The following is a 20,055-nucleotide window of genomic DNA, read 5'->3' as shown; positions in this document are numbered from 1 at the left end:
TTCTTTCAGAATTTAGGGCACATTATAAGTCCATAGGTTCCAAAGGATGAAATACAACCTTTTCTGTGGAATGAATATCAAAGAAATATTTCATGACAGACTTTTTTTGACGTTCAGAATATTTGGGTGGTGGTTTTATTTTCCCTTTGCTTCCCATCTCTTGATTCCCTTAGTTTGTGCTCTTCAAAATCCAAGTTACTGACAGCCTGATTTCTAACCAAAGGGTTTGCATTGTATTTAGATGAATTGTATTCTAAAAAGAAAATAAATAAATGAATAAAGTTAGGTAGATGATTATGATGCTGACACAAAACCATTATTAGTCACATTAATCACTATACCATTCCCATCAGCACACAAACCTGTTGCAACATCTCCCATGAAAAAGAAAAAACAATCAAAAAAACCTCCTGCTCTCCTGTTCCCATATCCCCTGGGGTTCAATTCCCCTGTTCCACTTAAAAGTAAAGCTCTTTGAAAAAGATGATTCAAATTGCAATTTCTAATTATTTTCCTCTCATTCTCCTTTGAATTGCCATTAAGGTTTTAGTTCCTATCACTCCATCAAAATATCAGGTATCTTTGCCACCAATAACCTCCACAGTTCCAAACCCACGAACCTTTATATACAGTTTTCCTTATACTTATCCTATATTTGATACAGATAATCACTCCCTCCTTGAAATGCTTTCTTCATTGGTCTTGGGAGATATTTTGTTCTCCTAGTTGGCCTTCTAACTCATTGGCTAAACTTTCTATTATCTCTGCTGGTTACCCTTCCTTCTCCAAATCTCTAACCTTGAAGAATTCAGACATCTGCCTCCGTAAATGATATAGTCCTTTCTCACGACTTTTAAATACCATTTTCATGTTGTTAGATACCAAATTTATATCTCCAGCTTCTACCTCTCCCTTGAATTTCAGACTTCAGTATTAGAATAGCTATTGTATTGCTCCAAGTGTCTACAGAATAGGCAGCTTAAATTTAAAATGTTTAAATCAGCACTTTTGATTACACAGTCACAACCATTATCCTACCGTAGTCATCCCTATCCCATAAATTGGCACCTCTATTCTTCTGGTGGCTCAGGTCAAAAAGCTTGGTGCATCCTCTTCTCCACTTGCTCTCTCATATCCCACATCCAATCTATCAACAAATCCTGTCAGATCTTCTTTCAAAGTATATCCTGACCATTCCTTTCCAGTTATACCTAATTCAAGACACCACCTGGATTGCTATAATAGCCTCCTAGCTCCTTTCTCTGACTCACTCTTATTTACTTACCAGTCAGAGAGATGAGATGCTTATAAAGTTTGAGTCAAATTATTGCCACTCGATTGCCCCAAATGTTCCACGGCTTACTGTTTCACTCAGAGTAGATTCCAGAAAACGTATCTAAGCCCCAAATCTTATATAGCTTGACCCTCTGTGTTTCTCTGACTTTGCCTTTTACCACTTACCTCTCACATACACTCGCTGTCTTGCTGTTCCTGCAAAATCCTAAATATTTCAGTCTTAGGGCACGTCCTTGCTGCTTTCTCTCCTGAGAAAACTTTTTCCCAAGATATCGACACAACATTTTTCTCTGGATATCCACATGATTAACTCTGTCATTTCGCTCTAATATAACTCTGAGAGGCTTTTCACGGCAACCCTACAAATAGTGTCACATTCCACTCACTTCAGGCTCTATGTCCCTAAATATGCTTAATATTTTTTTCAGAGCTCTGACCACTATAAGACATATTATACATTTGTTTATTGTTTTTTCCATCTATAAATTGTAAGGCCCCTGAAGGTAGAAACTTTCTCTGGGATTTTATATTTCCCCCTCCAATGTTTTCCTTTTCGTTTTTTTTTTTCTTTCTTTCCCTCGGTATATTTTGATTACTGCTGTATTCACATCACCTAAGTAATACTTGGTGCATACAGGCTTTCAAATATATTTGTTGAGTGACTAAATGGAAGAATGAATAAACAAATCATCATATTCCATGACCCATCTAAAGAAACATTATTAATTTGTGATTAGCAAGTGCTTTATAAAAGATGTGAGTTTTAATTACAAGGAGCTTCATAAAATGTGTAATTTTTCCTATTTCCAGAAACATTATCAAATCAGCAAGAGCCTGATTGGCATTGTGGCTTTTAAGAAAAACATAAATTCTAACACTTGTGATATCATTGGGTTATTATTTTGTTTATAATGGTTTATCAGATAAAATATATTTTGTAATTAATAATTCTAGTCATAAAACAAATATTATTTATATATCAATCCTTAGAGAATGATACACCAAAAGTAATTCAATTTAATTTGTAAGATAAAGATTCACTTGCTTTTACATAACAGAAGTCTGTGGACAAGTGAATATTAACATTTCATGTATAATAAATCAATAGATTATCCTATCAGGTTAATAGTACCTATCATTCTAATGTGAAGATGTCCAGGAGAGATACTAACATACAGAAAAGTTTAAAAATTGGAGTTATGCTTTTTAGCTCTGATCTTGAGTGTTATTGATTGGGAAGGAAAATTGGAACAAAAACAATTTCTTGGAACATAATATAACCAACCACATTTTAATCATATCTGATTATGGAACAGTCAGAAAAATATAGTATTTTAAACAGAAAAAAATATTTAAAGTCACATTTTGGTTACTGCATTTTGTTATTTTGAGGTTATTATTTTGTATCTGGCAAGTCTTTTGAAGTATTGCATTTATGTGTATATTCCTGAAAATATGATGCTGACTTTTAAAATATAATTGATGATTAATTCTAATTTCAGATTGAACTTAAGATTTACAGGTAGACTGGGTGTTATAATTTTTCCAAATACAGAAAAAACTTTGGGCAAACATAGAGAACAAATCACATTAAGCTATTTCCAAGTAAATTGATGCTATAAATACGATTTTCTATGTTTTAATGAGATCCCTTATATCCCAAAAACATTAGTTTTCCCCTACTTCACTGTGAAGAGTATTTCAAAACACTTAGTCAAATATATTTTAGTATAGCTATCTTTGTAAAGGTAGTAGCCTTTTGGGGAATCTGGTTTCTCCTCATTCCACTGTCACTGATGGTAAGATATTGCTGCACTCTTATATGGTTTTGCACGTAATCTTATGTACGTTTTAAATTGTCCTGTAACATAATTCTTTTTTTTCATATAAGTTACACTAATGCATATGTATTTTTTTCACTTACATTTATATTCTATTTGTTAAACTAAGGTATTTTACAGGAACACTGCAGCCAACATTTATTGTTTTATTCCTTACTCAATCCTCACCTAATTCCTAAGGGGGAAAAAAGAATTTGAAGCGATAGAACATTGATGCATTGGTGCAGTCATGATAACAATAAAATAAATCGCAGGGTATTTGAACCCTAACCCTTTTGTGAAGTCATCAAAATGTTCCAGTTAGGCTAATGATGATAATGTACCACAAATAATTATAGAATCAGAGAGTAAGGACTTTCTCCCTCACTCTGGAAACCACATGAACTATTATCTGTCAAAAAATCTAATTATAAGCCTGATAATAATTGGACTAGATGGCCAGATGACAGTCTTTCATAAACTTAAATTTGTCTCTGTATGTCATGATGTCTAATTTTAGTCTATGCTCTGCCCTTACCTCTGTAACATTAACCAGGCAGTTATCAGCATGCTAACATGTTAAAATTATAAGTTTGCAACCAAATGCATTTCCTAAGCATATTTAATGACTGCTTTCATAATAATTCATGGTGAAGACAGCCTAGAGAATGGATAATAGAAGGAAATGAAAGTTAATCGTCTTGAGTCATAGCTAATCTTTGTTCTTCCCCTATTAGCTCCAATTCACTTTTCTTCTATAGACCACACTCTTCTCATCAGAAAATGTTAAATAGTGTCATCATTTCAGCAAATTTTCATTCTAATTATAGCATCCATATACTTCATACCTTGTCAGTATAATGGTACTGTTCTCTTTAAAACTATCTTTAACTGCTACCCTTTTGGTATATTTAAGACATCTCTTATTAAAAGGTATGTTGTAATTAAGTCCTAGAATATTTATTTTTAGTTGAAAAACATAATAAAAATAAATTCAAGTGTAATTTGAAAATTAATTTATTGGTGAAGGGATACAAACTCTATAAAATGAGAACAGACACATGCTAAGTTCCTATACAGAAATTTGGAATAAAGGGGCACCAGTTCTCCACTAATATTTTCTTTAACTTTTCTTCAGTTTTTCTATTACCTTTTAAAAACATAAAATGATTCCAGGAGATGAAAATAAAAGAACACACAAAGAAAATATACTTGTTTGAAAATTAAGTGGGGTTGAAATGTTATTTCAATCACTTTATTTTTTCTGTCATATATAAGTAAACACAATAGAAATATAGCTATTAAACACTATATATTAAATAAAGTTCACATTATAAATATTAGAAAATACATTATTATTAAGTTCACTCCTACTAGTAAAATGAAGTTATAGCAATACATATGAAACACCCATCATATATATATCTGGAATATAGCAATAAAGTTCATTATTTTAGAAATCTGGCAAATCTGTAATTTCTAATTATTGCAATTATAATTAATTACACAGAAGCAGGTCTATTTTAAATTCTCCCAATTATTCAAAGTAATCTTGTGCACTAAGGAACAATGACTTAGCATTTCATTTAATGTCACTTACTTTCCAGTACAAATGTCAAGAACTGTTCATATTTATTTTTTACAGATCAGTGAACCAAGGGACTGAAAGTTTAGTAATATATTTTTGTTCCTATTTAATAAGTTGTTCCTCACACTGTAAGGGAATAAATAATAAATAAATAAAACAAACAAGGATAGCAGCAGGTATACTGATATGAAGTTACTAAAAATACTTTGTTAAGTAACTTTTTGGTTTCATGACATCAAAATAGGACAAAATAAAAGTGCCTTGTGTTATATCATTTATTTCTGGCAAAAAAAGTATTAGGAAACAGTAACAAATTCAGAGCTGTTCTGAATAAATGAATTCGCACCAAAAAGACAGAAGCAAGTAAATTGCCTCAATTTTGCAGTTTACCTTTATTTCTTTGAAAATTTGATTAATGTTGAGTCAGGAAGTTAAACAATTGTACATTCTTGGGAGGAAGCCAAGTTTAATTTTAGATAAGAATAAATTGAAGTAGTTTATGCCTGGTAGGGGCAAAACTGAATTTGTTTAATGGAAAGGAGGAATGCAGTTTCCTGTCAATGATAAGGTTTATTTCAACGTGTCAATAGGATTGTATATTTATAGTCCCATTTTTCAGATAAGGAAAAACAGTAAGGAATTTTAAGTAACTTGCCTAAGGTTATATTATATACAAAGGATCTGTAGAAAGATTAACACTGGACACATCAGGGCTATCACTTATGATGGGGAAGACTGTGTAACTGCACTGTGAATAGCTCTCCTTGAGGTTGTGCCCTGGAGGAGCTCTGAAAATAGCACCCAGAGAGGACATAGCAAACCAAAGATGCTCTGCAACAGCAGGAGGTAAATGGAGTTGTCCTGGAATAATGATCCTCTATCTGACGTTATGCTACTAATTGTATTTTGGCTTATTTTCCTGCTTTAGCTGTTCTGCTCTATCTGACAAATCAAGTTTGATTTCACCAATTCCCTGTATCACTGAGGTAGTGCTGAAAATATGTCATTAAGTGCTGGTTAATTTAATCTATTGATCATCAAGCTATTGACTGGATGAATAATTGATGGATATATATGTTATATTGATATTTCAACAACTCCTATTATAGGATATTGGATATAATGCACATATGGACCTGTCTGCTATTTGGATATGGGTTTCATTCATTTTTAGAGATGGGACTGAGGGAAAAGCAGAAGCAAGCAAAGTACAAATAGGTGGAAATTCCACCTAACAAAGGCATAAATACATTGTGGCTTCTACTTTACAAGGACTCTCAAAGACTGCAACTAAAGACAATAAATTTGAATACCATTTAGTGCTTTCACAGAATAATGTTTTCTTTACTTTTGCAAGAAGTCAAATTAAAAAGTTTTTTTTTCTAATATATCTTGGAAATTGACAAGATCTTTTAAAGTAACTGAAAAAAATGAATTTCATGGAACTGAATGAGAAATGTAAGGTTAAGATTCTCTTAAAATACAAATGGGAGAGAGGTTGGGCTTTCATCTTCATCCATGATGGAGTGATAGAAACTGGATTAACTCTCCTACCCAAAACAATTATATACTAGACCAAAAACAAACAAACCAAAACAAAAAGACAATGAGTTTCAGGAACTGGATAACAGACAGCATAAGTCTATGATGTTTGAGAAAAGGGGAAGTTCAAGGTGAGTCCACATTTACTGTGGTTACTCACATAAGGATAAATTATTGTCCAAGATGCAGGGAGCTTGAGACTAAGCAGAGTACAGTAGGTTCACTGAGTTTAAAAGACAGAAATAAGAGTTCTAGGATAGAGAAGAAATTAGAATCTGTGGGACAGGTCTCCCTGCAGATCTTTGGCTGAGTCTTGGGCTAAATATGTGCAAGATGAGAGTATGAGAGTTTAAACAGAGAGAAGATGCTGCAGGGCTGAGAGCAGAAAAGAGATGGAAAAACCGGAGAGAGAAATACTATTATAATGTTGTCAACATTTTTGTTTTCATCTCCTTAATACCTCATTAATACTCAGTCTAGCTGAGTGGAAAGTTATAACTTGGGAGTAAAGAGACTCAGTCTATCCCCATCCTAATAGATACTTAAACCAAGTAACTGTAATATCCTCAGTGACAACAGACATTGGAGTTTAAGTCCTGCCAAGTTAGAGGGACTATAAAATATCTTGGGCCTTTCATGGATTCAGTCTAACAAAATATAAAACCAAGCCTATACACATTTGAGAAAAATTCAAGTCTATACACATCCTTTAATTGAACTGCCTAGTAAAATTAAAAACAAACAAGCAAACATTATTCCATGGAAGCATACATTATTCAGAGGAGGCTAAAATAATATAGAATTTCTACTCATATCATCCACAAAGTCTAGTACAAATTTGAAAATTTCTAGACATGCAAAGAAATAGGAAAATAGAAAATGAACCCATGAAACAGATATTGGATGAGCAAACAAAACCTTAAGGCAGCTATTTTAAGTATGTTCAAGAACTTAAAGAATAATATTTTTAAATAGAAAACAGGGAGGAACTCAGAAAAATAATGAAACTACTGGAAAAAATTAGATCTGAACACTAATGAGTGAAATAAAAAAATCATTGGGTAAGTTCAACCACAGATTGAAGAAGATAGAAGAGTCACTGAGCTTGCAGAGAAACCAATTTAAAAATGTACCTAATGTGAAAAACAGAAGCAAAACTGAAGAAAAGGGAAGAAAAGAAATGAAACTGAGTTATTTATATTGAGGTGGATGGACCTAGAGTCTGTCATACAAGTGAAGTAATTCAGAAAGAGAAAAACAAATACCGTATGCTAATGCATATATACGGAATATAAAAAAAAACGGTACTGATGAACCTAGTGGCAGGACAGGAATAAAGACACAGACATAGAGAATGGACTTGAGGACATTTAGGGGGAAGGGGAAAAGCTGGAATGAAGTGAGAGAGTAGCATTGACATGTATACACTACCAAATGCAAAATGGATGGCTAGTGGGAAATTACTGCATAGCACAGGGAGATCAGCTCAATGTTTTGTGATGACCTAAACACGTAGCATAGGGAGGATGGGAGGAAGGCTCAAGAAGGAGGGGATATAGGGATATATGTATGTATATGGCTAATTCACTTTGTTGTACAACAGAAACTAACACAGTATTGTGAAACAATTATACTCCAATAAAGATATAGTAAAAATAAATAAATAAATAAAATAGAAAACAAAATGTATCTAATTTGAAAAACAGAAGCAAAACTGCAGAAAAGGGAACAGAGCCTTAGAGACCTGTGGAACAAAATTCAATAGTCTAGTGCATGTATATTGGGAGTTTGTGAAGGAGATGAGAGTGAGAATGGGGCAGAAAGAATATTTGATGGAATACTGACACAAAATTTCTCAAATGTGACATTGAAAATCACCAGAAAGAATCTTAGTAAACACCAGGCCAAAACAAAACAAAATGCTTAACCAAAGAAATCGCACTTGGAAACATGATGAACAATTGAAACCAAAGATAAACAGAAAATTTTGAAATCAACCAGAGGAAATATTGTTTTTTAATTGTATACAGGGGACAATCATATGAATAAAGGCTCACTTTACATCAGAACTGAAGAGATAAGAAGAAAATGAAACACATCTTTAAACTGATAAAAGAAAAAAGATCAAACCAGAATTCTATCTTCTTAAAAAATATATCATTCAATTGAAGCAAAATAAAGGTATTTCCAGATTTTAAAAAGCTGAGGAAATTTGTAACTAGCCAAGCTGCCAATGAGAAATCCTAAAGGATATTCTTCAGCACAAAGGGAAATGATGTCAGATGAGAATCCACAAGAAAGAGTAAAGAACACTGGAAATTGTATATACATGAGTAAACATAAAATAATATTTTTTCTTTTCTTTTATGAATTTATCTTAATATAATTGATCATTTAAAGCAAATAAAATTTTATGAGGGATTTTATATTATACATTTTATAAACATATGACAGCAATATAAAAAAATGGAGTACAATAAATGAAACTATACTGTTAGTTTCTTACATTTGTGAAGTAGTAAGAGTGAAATGGAAAATAGGAAGCATGCATTGTTTAGAAAGTGGGAAATGTCAATGGCAAAGTGCTAAGTGGTTCAGTATTAACTCTAAGTATTTAGTTATAAGTTAAAGAAACAATTGTTAGCATTAAGACAAATACTGGTGAAAAAATTAAAGGCAAACTAAAACATCTGTTTAAAAATAAAATCAGGGCTTCCCTGGTGGTGCAGTGGTTGAGAGTCCGCCTGCCAATGCAGGGGACACAGGTTCGTGCCCCGGTCCGGGAAGATCCCACATGCCGTGAAGCGGTTGAGCCCATGAGCCATGGCCGATGAGCCTGCATGTCTGGAACCTGTGCTCCACAATGGGAGAGACCACAACAGTGAGAGGCCCGCATACCACACACACACAAAAAAATAATAAAAATAAATAAATAAAAATAAAATCAAATAAAGCATTAAACTATTGCAGAAAAAAGCTGAAAAGGAGCAATAAGAAGGATGGATTAAAAATAGCAAGTTGGGGGCTTCCCTGGTGGCACAGTGGTTGAGAGTCCTCCTGCCGATGCAGGGGACATGGGTTCGTGCCCCAGTCCGGGAGGATCCCACATGCCGCGGAGCGGCTGGGCCCGTGAGCCATGGCTGCTGGGCCTGCGCATCTGGAGCCTGTGCTCCACAATGGGAGAGGCCACAGCAGTGAGAGGCCCGCGTATTGCAAAAAAAAATATATATATATATATATATAGCAAGGTGGTACCAGAAAACTACTAGAGCTAATCAATGAATTTGGTAAAGTTGCAGGATACAAAATTAATGCAGAGAAATCTCTTACATTCCTATACACTAATGATGAAAATTCTGAAAGTGAAATTAAGGAAACACTCTCATTTACCATTGCAACAAAAAGAATAAAATACCTAGGAATAAGCTTACCTAGGGAGACAAAAGACCTGTATGCAGAAAATTATAAGACACTGATGAAGGAAATTAAAGATGATACCAACAGATGGAGAGATATACTATGTTCTTGGATTGGAAGAAACGATATTGTGAAAAATGACTATACTATCCAAAGCAATTTACAGATTCAATGTAATCCCTATCAAATTACAAATGTCATTTTTTATGGAACTAGAACAAAAAATCTTAAAATTTGTATGGAGACACAAAAGACCTCGAATAGCCAAAGCAGTCTTGAGGGAAAAGAATGGAACTGGAGGAATCAGACTCCCTGACTTCAGAATATACTACAAAGCTATAGTAATCAAGACAATATGGTACTGGCACAAAAACAGAAACATAGATCAATAGAACAAGATACAAAGCCCAGAGATAAACCCACGTACCTATGGTCAACTAATCTATGACTAAGGAGGCAAGGATATACAATGGAGAAAAGACAGTCTCTTCAATAAGTGGTGCTGGGAAAACTGGACAGTTACATGTAAAAGAATGAAATTATAACACTCCCTAACACCATACACAAAAATAAACTCAAAATGGATTCGAGACCTAAATGTAAGGCCAGACATTATCAAATTCTTAGAGGAAAACATAGGAAGAACCCTCTTTGACATAAATCACAGCAAGATCTTTTTTCATCCACCTCCTAGAGAAATGGAAATAAGAACCAAAATAAACAAATGGGACCTAATGAAACTTCAAAGCTTTTGCACAGCAAAGGAAATCATAAACAAGACAAAAAGACAACCCTCAGAATGGGACAAAATATTTGCAAATGAAGCAATGGACAAAGGATTAATCCCCAAAATACAGAAACAGCTCATGCAGCTCAATATTAAAAAAAAACAAACAACCCAATCCAAAAATGGGCAGAAGACCTAAACAGATATTTCTCCAAAGAAGACATAAATATGACCAAGAAGCACATGAAAAGCTGCTCCACATCACTAATTATTAGAGAAATGCAAATCACAGCTACAATGAGGTATCACCTCACACCAGATAGAATGGGCATCAACAGAAAATCTACAAACAACAGATTCTGGAGAGGGTGTGGAGAAAAGGGAACCGTCTTGCACTGCTTGTGGGAATGTAAATTGATACGGCCATTATGAAGAACAGTATGGAAGTTCCTTAAAAATCTAAAAGTAGAATTACCATATGATCCAGCAATCCTACTACTGAGCATATACCCAGAGAAAAACATAATTCAAAAAGACACATGCATCCCAATGTTCATTGCAGCACTATTTACAATAGCCAGGTCATGGAAACAACCTAAATGCCCATTGACAGATGAATGAATAAAGAAGGTGTGGTGTATATATACAATGGAATATTACTCGGCCATAAAAAGGAACAAAATTGGGTCATTTGTTGAGACGTGGATGGATCTAGAGACTGCATACAGAGTGAAGTAAGTCAGAAAGAGAAAAACGAATATTGTATATTAATTCATATATGTGGAACCTAGAAAAATGGTACAGATGAACCAGTTTGCAGGGCAGAAATTGAGACACAGATGTAGAGAACAAACGTATGGACACCAAGTGGAGAAAGCCGAAGGGGGTGGGAATGGTGGTGTGATGAATTAGGCGATTGGGATTGACATGTATACACTGATGTGTATAAAATTGATGACTAATAAGAACCTGCTGTATAAAAATATAAATAAAATAAAATTCAACAATTCAAAAAAAAGAAAAAAATAATAGCAAGTTGTTAGATTTAAACAAAAACATATTGACAATTACATTAAATATCAAATGGGTTGATCACACCAACTGTAAGAAGGGTTTTATTTATTTATTTATTTAATAGGTGGGTTGGAGTAAAAGGATGGTACAAAATATATTATGCAAATGTAAGCATGGGAAACTTGATGTATCTATCTTAATATTAGGCAAAGTCAAGTTCAGGACAGAGACATTTCATAATGACAAACAGTCAATTAATCAGGCCTACATAATCCTAAAAGTACATGGAATTAATAGTATAGATTTAAAATATTAAAAGGAAAGTTAGCAGAACTAAATGGAGAAATAAATAATACCATAGTTATAGTCCAAGGTGTTAATACCCTTCTCTCAGTATTTAAAACAAGTAGGCAAAAAATATTAGTAAGACTATTAGAAGACCTGAGCAACCATGAACTAATTAATTTACAGAACACACCATACCAAATAATTGAAGAACACACATTCTTTTCAAGAGCACATACAATAATCACCTATAAGGATCATATGCTGGGTCATAAAATAATTCTCAATATATTTCAAAGGGAAAAATCTTACAGAGTATAATCTCTTACTAGAACTGAATTCAATTAGAAATCCACAACAAGATATCTAGAAATTACCCAAATAGCTGGAAGGTAAACAATAGACTACTAAACAACCCATTGGCAAAATAAAATATCACAAAGGAAAATTCAAAATTATTTTGAACTTAATCCTAATGAGAAATACAATATATACTAAACTTATTACTTAAGGAGAAAAATCCATTAAAACATTTTATGAACCACGAACTGTAAAACTCATTTTCCTGGATGATTATTACAATGCTCAGTTCTATTTTTTTACTTTCTTGATGCGTCATTTTGGGGTTATATGGAAGTAAAATCCTGCAGTTTCCCAGTCTTGGCATTACTGACCTTTGGAATGAATAATTCGCTGTTGTGGGGGGCTGTCATGTGCATTTTAAGATGTTTAGCAGCACCCCTGGTCTCTACCTTGCTAGTAGTACCCCAAATCCAGACATTGTTAAATGTCCCCGGTATGGGGAGTAGAGGGGAAATAAGGGGGAGAATCTCCCTGGAATGAAAACATCAAACATCATGTTTGTGGTCAAATAAATATGGGTGGATTTCCAAACCTAACGCTTAAACCAACTTTGTTTCCATGGAGTTTATTTAATCATTCTAAACTTCTGTATTTATTCATAGGTATACTTTGAAAACTGATAATGTACACCAGGAGATTAAAATTATGTTTGCCATCAAGTCAAATCTCAATGCATATTACATGTTATTATCTGCTCAACTGTGCAAACATGGACTCTAAAGAAACTCACCGACTGAAATGACATCTTGTTATAGCTGAACTTCTTTAAAAAGTTTAGTTTTTATGGTTTATAATCTTGTTTATATGAATTTATCATTATAATTAAAATGTGTCAACCTTTATTTATTTCCCATTAAAATATGCTAATCATAGAAGATTAGGATTAAACAATCTATTATTCTATTAATTGTCAAATATTCTCTTCTTTGACCTGTTGCTATCTGTGTACCATAAATATGACCTTTACCACATCTGGTTCTCAGTGTTCCCAATTGTGAAATAAGAAAATATAAATTACTTGATGATTTAAACATGCAAAGTATGAAGTCCTCTAAAAATTTACAGGCATCAATAATTTGAAGAAATATTGATATTTCCCTTAAATTCCCTTAATATTCCCCTTAAGTTATTTATAATCTCTAGAATTGCCAGAAAGAATTAAAAATATATTCAGATGATTTAATATGGATAGAGCCTTGAGGGAGAGAACAGAATGAAATATACATAATTCTAATGCAACTCTAGAAATAAGATGATCCTTCTTAAGCAGAAATTTAGATTGATGTTGAGAAGGTGTAAGATATTGCACAGTTACAGATAATATAATAACAGATAATATAATAGCCTACATATCTTGAAAAAAAATTTTTTTACCCATACTAGCTTTTACCTGCTTTTATTGAGTCATTAACCACATATTTGCAAAATGTGACATATACTAATGTCAGTACTTTAATGAGTATCTAATAAAACCACAGGTTCTCTTTCAAGAAGCTAGTTCTTAGTCTGGTTTAGGAGGCTCAGAATACAATGAAAGATAGGATTTAGACACGTGACAGTCAATGGCTTCTGTGAGAGTGAAAAAGAGGTCTGAAGGAATTACAACTCTAGGAATTAAATATACATTGTATGAAACATGTAGTCAGTCAAAACTTTAACAAAATAGTAGGACTTGTGTCATTAAAAAGGAGAAAGGTAAATGTTCTAAGCAGGGCACATAGCAAGAACAAGGCTCTAAGGTGTAGTTAAGCTTGAAATCTTTGGTATTCATGAGATAACTCATCTACCAAGCAACAAGGTGTTGGGGAGTACGGGTTGCAAAGAGATTATAGAAGCCTCTTAATGCCACGTGGAAGAGTTTTAGCTTTATACACAGTAAATAAGTATCAAAAATTTGAGATGAATTATATCATACAAGTACTTTGTAGAAAGATACATACAGTAACATGGAGTACAATGAATTCCAAATGGAGGTTGGGAAAGAAAACCAGAAAGCAAAATTATTCTCAACATTCTTTTCAATTGTAAAACACAGGATGACAAATTGGATTAATGCATCAATCAATTTGTGAGTTTCTGTAAGCACTTTTCAAAAAAAGATATGCCCAAATTTCTATTATTTTATTATTCTCATTGATACAAATTATTACAATGTATAAAATTCAATTTGGGGTTACAAACAGTAAAAAACAAACAAACAAACAAACAAAAAAGAACCTTATTTTTTACACACACAAAATATTAAAAAAAATAGAATATATATTCAAAGAGATTATTTTGTTCTGACTATTGAAGACATACTATCACAATATTTATAATATACGAGGGAAAATATGTTCTTCTGTAACATCTCTGATTATGTAATGTCATCTATATGACTACTCAAGTGTAAGACAGCTTAGCTGAACAAGATGACTCTTGTAGCTCTCATTCAACACAGGTTACCTAAAGGCTCTGAACAAACATATTAGGGAATAAAAAACGTTGATAAAATGGCAAATTCTGTATTTTGAATAATCTGAGGGCCAACCTTATCACCATCTTGCCCTTTGATTTTCCTAAGCAGGGATGTATTTCTTTGTGTATCAGGTAACAATGTACTACTGCTTAAGAGCATGAGAAAAAGAGAGATATTCCTAATCTTTCTTAAACCTGTGAACACTATAAACTTTCAGGCTTAATAACATGTCACAGTAATTTTAGTTCTCAAGGTAAACATCTATTTCCGTACAAACTTTGGTGAACATTGTTAAAGTACTTTGAAGTACTTTGGAAATGAAATCAGAAAATATTTTTCATAAAAGTTATTTGATTATTTCTCTTAAGCACTCTGATGCAAGGAACTGAAATGCAGTACATAATAAAAAACAAAACCAGGGCTTCCCTGGTGGCTCAGTGGTTAAGAATCCACCTGCCAATGAAGGGGACACAGGTTCAAACCCTGGTCCAGGAAGATCCCACATGCTGCAGAGCAGCTAGGCCCGGGGGCTACAACTACTGAGCCTGAGTTCTAGGGCCCGCAAGTCACAGCTACTGAGCCCATGCAGCACAACTACTGAAGTCTGCATGCCTAGAGCCTGTGCTCCACAACAAGAGAAGCCACTGCAATGAGGAGCCTGTCAACACAACTAGAGAAAGCCCACACGCAGCAACGAAGACCCAACACAGCCAAAAATAAATAAGTAAAATAAATAAAATTTAAAAAACAAACAAACAAACAAAAAAACAGCTTAAGGTATGAAGAGAATAAATAATCAAAATGTTTCTGTACCTTTAATGAAGTCTACACTGGAGACCAAGCAAAGTTAAGCAAAATAAAGCAAAGCCAAACAAGAACAACAACAAAAATTGGCACTTACCCATATTTTGCAAAATTTGCCCAGCGTTTCATAATGGATCTACTCAAAATTTCCTCAGATTTTGTGTAATTAACTCTTCTTTCCAGAGGTAAACCGAAGACAAATTCAATCTCATAACCATGCATCACTCCCATCCATTCTGGCCAAGGGAGTTTGGAGGATCGGTGTTCAAAATAGTAGAAAAAGGCATTGTTTCCCATATCTGAGAACTTTTTGGTGAACTCCAAGGCAGGGCATATGATATTATAATCCCCAACAACATCATCCAAGGCCTCACGGTAGTTTTCAGCTCTCTGATCATCTAACCGGTCCATGTAGTGGAAGAGGATCGATTCCTTTCCAAATTCACTCAATCCCGGAAAAAATATTTTTAAACCTTCTTGAAATTCTTTTCTAGTTATAATACTATTGTTATCTTTGCTGAAACCAGGAGCACCATATACTAAAAATGCTGTCCCTTCATCTTTGTTAACACCCACCAAGATCTGGGTTTTTTTGAACTGTCCAAGTTGGAGTAGTGTGTCTGGCATGTCAGTGAGAAAATCACCATCCACAGTTGGACCAAAGTTTACTGACAAGAGCGTACCATAAGGGACAACAAATACTTCATTCAGAAGAATTTCCTGGGGATCTTTATTTCGAAGACATTTGATTATCTCAGTCTCATTTTCCCTAGAGCAACCAATAAATTTAGCTAAAGTCAATGTTCTGTTCCTAGCTTCATGAAGAGATGTCACTACCCAAGGGGAATTAGAGGATCCACTTTGCAGAATGGCTCTGGTAAACAATGGGTGGCTTCTAGGAGAAAGTAAATGAAGGCTGACTGAAGCTGCTCCTGCACTTTCTCCAAAGAGAGTTACACTCTTAGGATTTCCACCAAAGGCTGCAATATTTTTTTGGACCCACTGAAGGGCCAACTGTTGATCAAATAAGCCTGTGTTTCCTGGCGCCTCAGGATTTCCCGGTAAAGCTAAGAATCCTAGGGCACCCACCCTATAGTTCATTGAAACCACAATAACTCTTTCAGCCCGTGCCAGAAACTTGCCATCATAAACATGCAAAGATGATGTCCCAGTCTGAAAGCCACCACCATAGATCCATATCATTACAGTAGCATTTTTTGGTTTAGGTGCTGGAATCCACACATTCAGATATAAACAGTCTTCACTGAGGTCAGTGTTTGGGTTCCACATCTCTGATCCAAGGAAGCCTGGGAAACTTTGATCTGTGTTCTGATAGCAAGAATTTGCATATTTTGTGGCATTCCAAATATTGGGCCACTTGGTCAAGGACTGTGGCTTTTTGAATCGAAGTCTACCAACAGGTGGCTGTGCATAGGGGATTCCAAGAAAGGCTGTTACTGTGCCACCAAGAACTGGCAAGTTCATCCCTCTGACTTTTCCATTCTTGGTGGTAATTATGATGTCTTCTTCAGTGTGTGACTTCCCAAAGAGCACCCAGAGCAGAAGAAACCACAAGAGAAATCTGATGTATATGATTGTACCCTTGCTCTGCATATTGGTTTCTGCAAGAGAGATAAGTGGGAAGTTTTAACAGCCTCATGCATCTAGTATTATATTTTACTGATGATAATTAACTAAAATTTAGTAGTTCTTATCAATCCTATAAATTATGAAAACTAATAAATCTGTTACTGCTATAAAGACACATAAAAAATATAGAAAATGGTTGGAGATATTTCAGTTTTCAATTTAGAAATAAATGAGTGAAATGGAAAAGGAGAAATTATTTCAATTTTGAAAGATCTGTTTTCAAATCTCTGTAGGAAAGATGTAGTTTTTTAAGGAGGAAATTTGTCCAAGGCATTAGTGTATATATATATATATATATATATATATATATATATATATATATATATATATATATACTTCTTTACCATACACAGCACCACCAAAGGTGGCATTAAGTGGTAGTCTACTTAATGATAGATGTAATAGATTAAATTTTTACCCTAGTTAGAAGAGAAAATACAAGCTTATATATTCTCTGAAATATATACAGTTCTAATCATGGCTGGCTGGCTCTTGACAGTAGGTTAAGAACCTTTAAGGATCCTCAGACTTCTATAACTGCTTTTTTCTGTTTCCATGGTCCCTTCTGTGGTCCTTTTTGCCTAGTGGTTTCTTCCTCTGTATAATTGTAGCCTGTGGTCAGAAGAGAATTTGGACAAGCAATTCACAGAATGTGAAGTAACAAAAAAATACAGTAGTTGCCATTTTTCCTACAAATTGTGAAAACTAACAAATCTGCTACCACTATAAAGGCCTACAGGGAAAACTGGAAAGGGAAGACTGGATATATACCAATTCCTCTGAAACTGAATAACCACGAAGGGCTTTTGTACCTGAATTATATTGTCAATGGAGATAACGTTAGATGTGGGAGAAGAAACTGACTTAGAAGAAATTTTACACTCAGGGATTACTCAACGCATGTCTGTTAATTTGTTAATTGATTAAAGCATGTGCAACTAGGGAGGTTAAATGTATTAGCATGGTCAGATTTACTTGTATTTTGATAGTGGACACGATGAGTGAAATAAGAGGATTAAAACAGAAAGTACTGGGAAAAGTTGGGGAAGCAAAAGTAATCTTTGAGACCTATAAAATCATAACTACTTGGCATTTTATTAAATAATATTTATTAATGATATGAAGAGAACATTTGGGGAAATCAAATTTTCATTAAAAATTCATAATGCATACTTGAGTTTCTTTTAAATAAAAAAAAAAATTAAATCAGATTCTGAAACTCCAAGTGGCAAAGAGGGACAGAAAAATGTAATGCAGATATCATTTGAAAGAACTAACATCTTTATATAACTGAAAGAAAAAAGAAAATCTGATTAAAACTGTCAAATACAAACACTGATTCTCATCCACATAAGAATAGCAAAGGTCCATACATGTACAAAATATTTTTATTATGTTTTGATAGTGTAATAATAAGTCCAACCTATGTGTCCAAGAAGCTAATCCTGTGAGCATTGAGAACTTGTATTAGTCTTTTTATTCTACTTTTTAAATTACATTGTCTTAGAAGGCAGAGATTAAGGCACTATCTATGGTGATAAGTGTCTCAGATCTATGATACTCACTGTAATCAGCCTCATTCACCACTGCTCATAGGACAGCTAGTGATCAACAAGTATTTTTTGATCCCCCAAAATATCTGAATAAACTAGTCCACTGTGTATACTATTTTGTTCAATGTCTAATATTTATAGATATATCTCCATCTATACCTCTATCTCTGTCTCTATTTCTGCCTCTATCTTTGTCTGTGTTTATGGCTGTGTCTATATCTATATATTTATATCTAACTCTACTGACGTCCATGTTTATGCATATATATATATATACATATATATTTATACATAATGATTGTTATAAGGTTTAAAAAAATCAAGCCATGAGATTAATTTTTATGCTCTCAATTTTGATACAACTGAATTTGTGCTAATACCAATAAAATATATTATTGAAGTATATAATATTTTAACACTATGTATATACTAATATAAAATTTAGTTATTATTATAATCATAACAAAAATGCAATTTATCTTCTAAAAATAATAAGTAAATAAAAGTCATAATAATATAAAGTTTCCTTGTAAAGTTGACACTTACTAATAAAATTTTATATTTCTGAGAGTTAGGAGTTTTAGAGACACTGCTACCACATACCACAGTTATGTGGTTTTTTTTTTTCTTCCTTCTGATAATTCCTAAGACATTTCTTCTAAATAAATGGAGGAGGGCATTTGGAAGAAAGAAAAGTGCTGTGATAGATTTTTTTTTCATTTTTAAAAACTTGTTTTAGAAAGGAAAAGGAATTAAGATACAAAGCTGGTTTATTCTAAGTTGCATTTCAACAGATAGATTGCAGCATCTTTGGATGGACTCATTCTTGCCTTTGGCCTAGCTCAATCAATGTCTTCTGAGTCTAATAAAGACAATCATTTTTTGGGGGGTTTTATATAAATCTTATTTTGTCTTTTAAACCATAAAACAAATCCTAATAATTTTTGCTGTCTGACAATTTTCAAACTTTCATTCTATTATTTATTAATTTTATTGCATAGCAAATATAAAATTACTACCAAAATTTTGGTTTTGTATGTAATTAATAAATATAATAATTTTCATTGCATGTGTTATGAAAGGCTGCTATAACATCTAAAAGTTTGTACTATCATCCCCATGTTTTTGATTTATACTACTACATCTTGTATGTTTTTATTTATATTTTGTGCTGAGTAGAACTTAATGTTATATAATATGATTTATATGAATAATAATCTTGCTTTTTCAACAATAATATCTGTGAGTCATCACCTTGATATTAGTAATACAAGTACTTACACCTTGTAATTGTAAATAATGTAATTACTAACATCCAAAAAATCATTGTAAGCCTGTGTTTATTGCAAGGATGGCAATATAATTCCAATTCACTGTCATGGTGAATTATTATTAATATTATTAAATCTAGGTTTTAATAAGAAAATTTGCTTATGTTCACATACTCATTGTTAGCATACTCATTGTTAGCATAGGTTATTATATATATATATATATATATATATATATATATATATATATATATATATATTTAGCTG

The 20,055-nt window shown here is 33.2% G+C and overlaps 1 protein-coding gene across 1 annotated transcript in view; it reads right to left on the bottom strand.

Moving 5' to 3' along the window:
• The window catches only part of BCHE (butyrylcholinesterase), a gene marked incomplete at its 5' end in the record, with an annotated part of 75,222 nt that overhangs the window by 52,289 nt on the left and 2,878 nt on the right, over positions 1-20,055 (bottom strand). Inside the window, one exon of the mRNA XM_082625265.1 lies at positions 15,412-16,936. Coding sequence (XP_082481391.1) covers positions 15,412-16,936 — 1,525 coding nt within the window. The remainder of the gene's footprint in view (positions 1-15,411; positions 16,937-20,055) is intronic.

This window comes from Mesoplodon mirus (genome assembly GCF_964341445.2).
Source record: "Mesoplodon mirus genome assembly, chromosome: 6".
In the NCBI taxonomy this organism is placed as follows: Eukaryota; Metazoa; Chordata; class Mammalia; order Artiodactyla; family Ziphiidae; genus Mesoplodon; species Mesoplodon mirus.
This window is presented reverse-complemented; position numbering and strand designations above follow the sequence as displayed.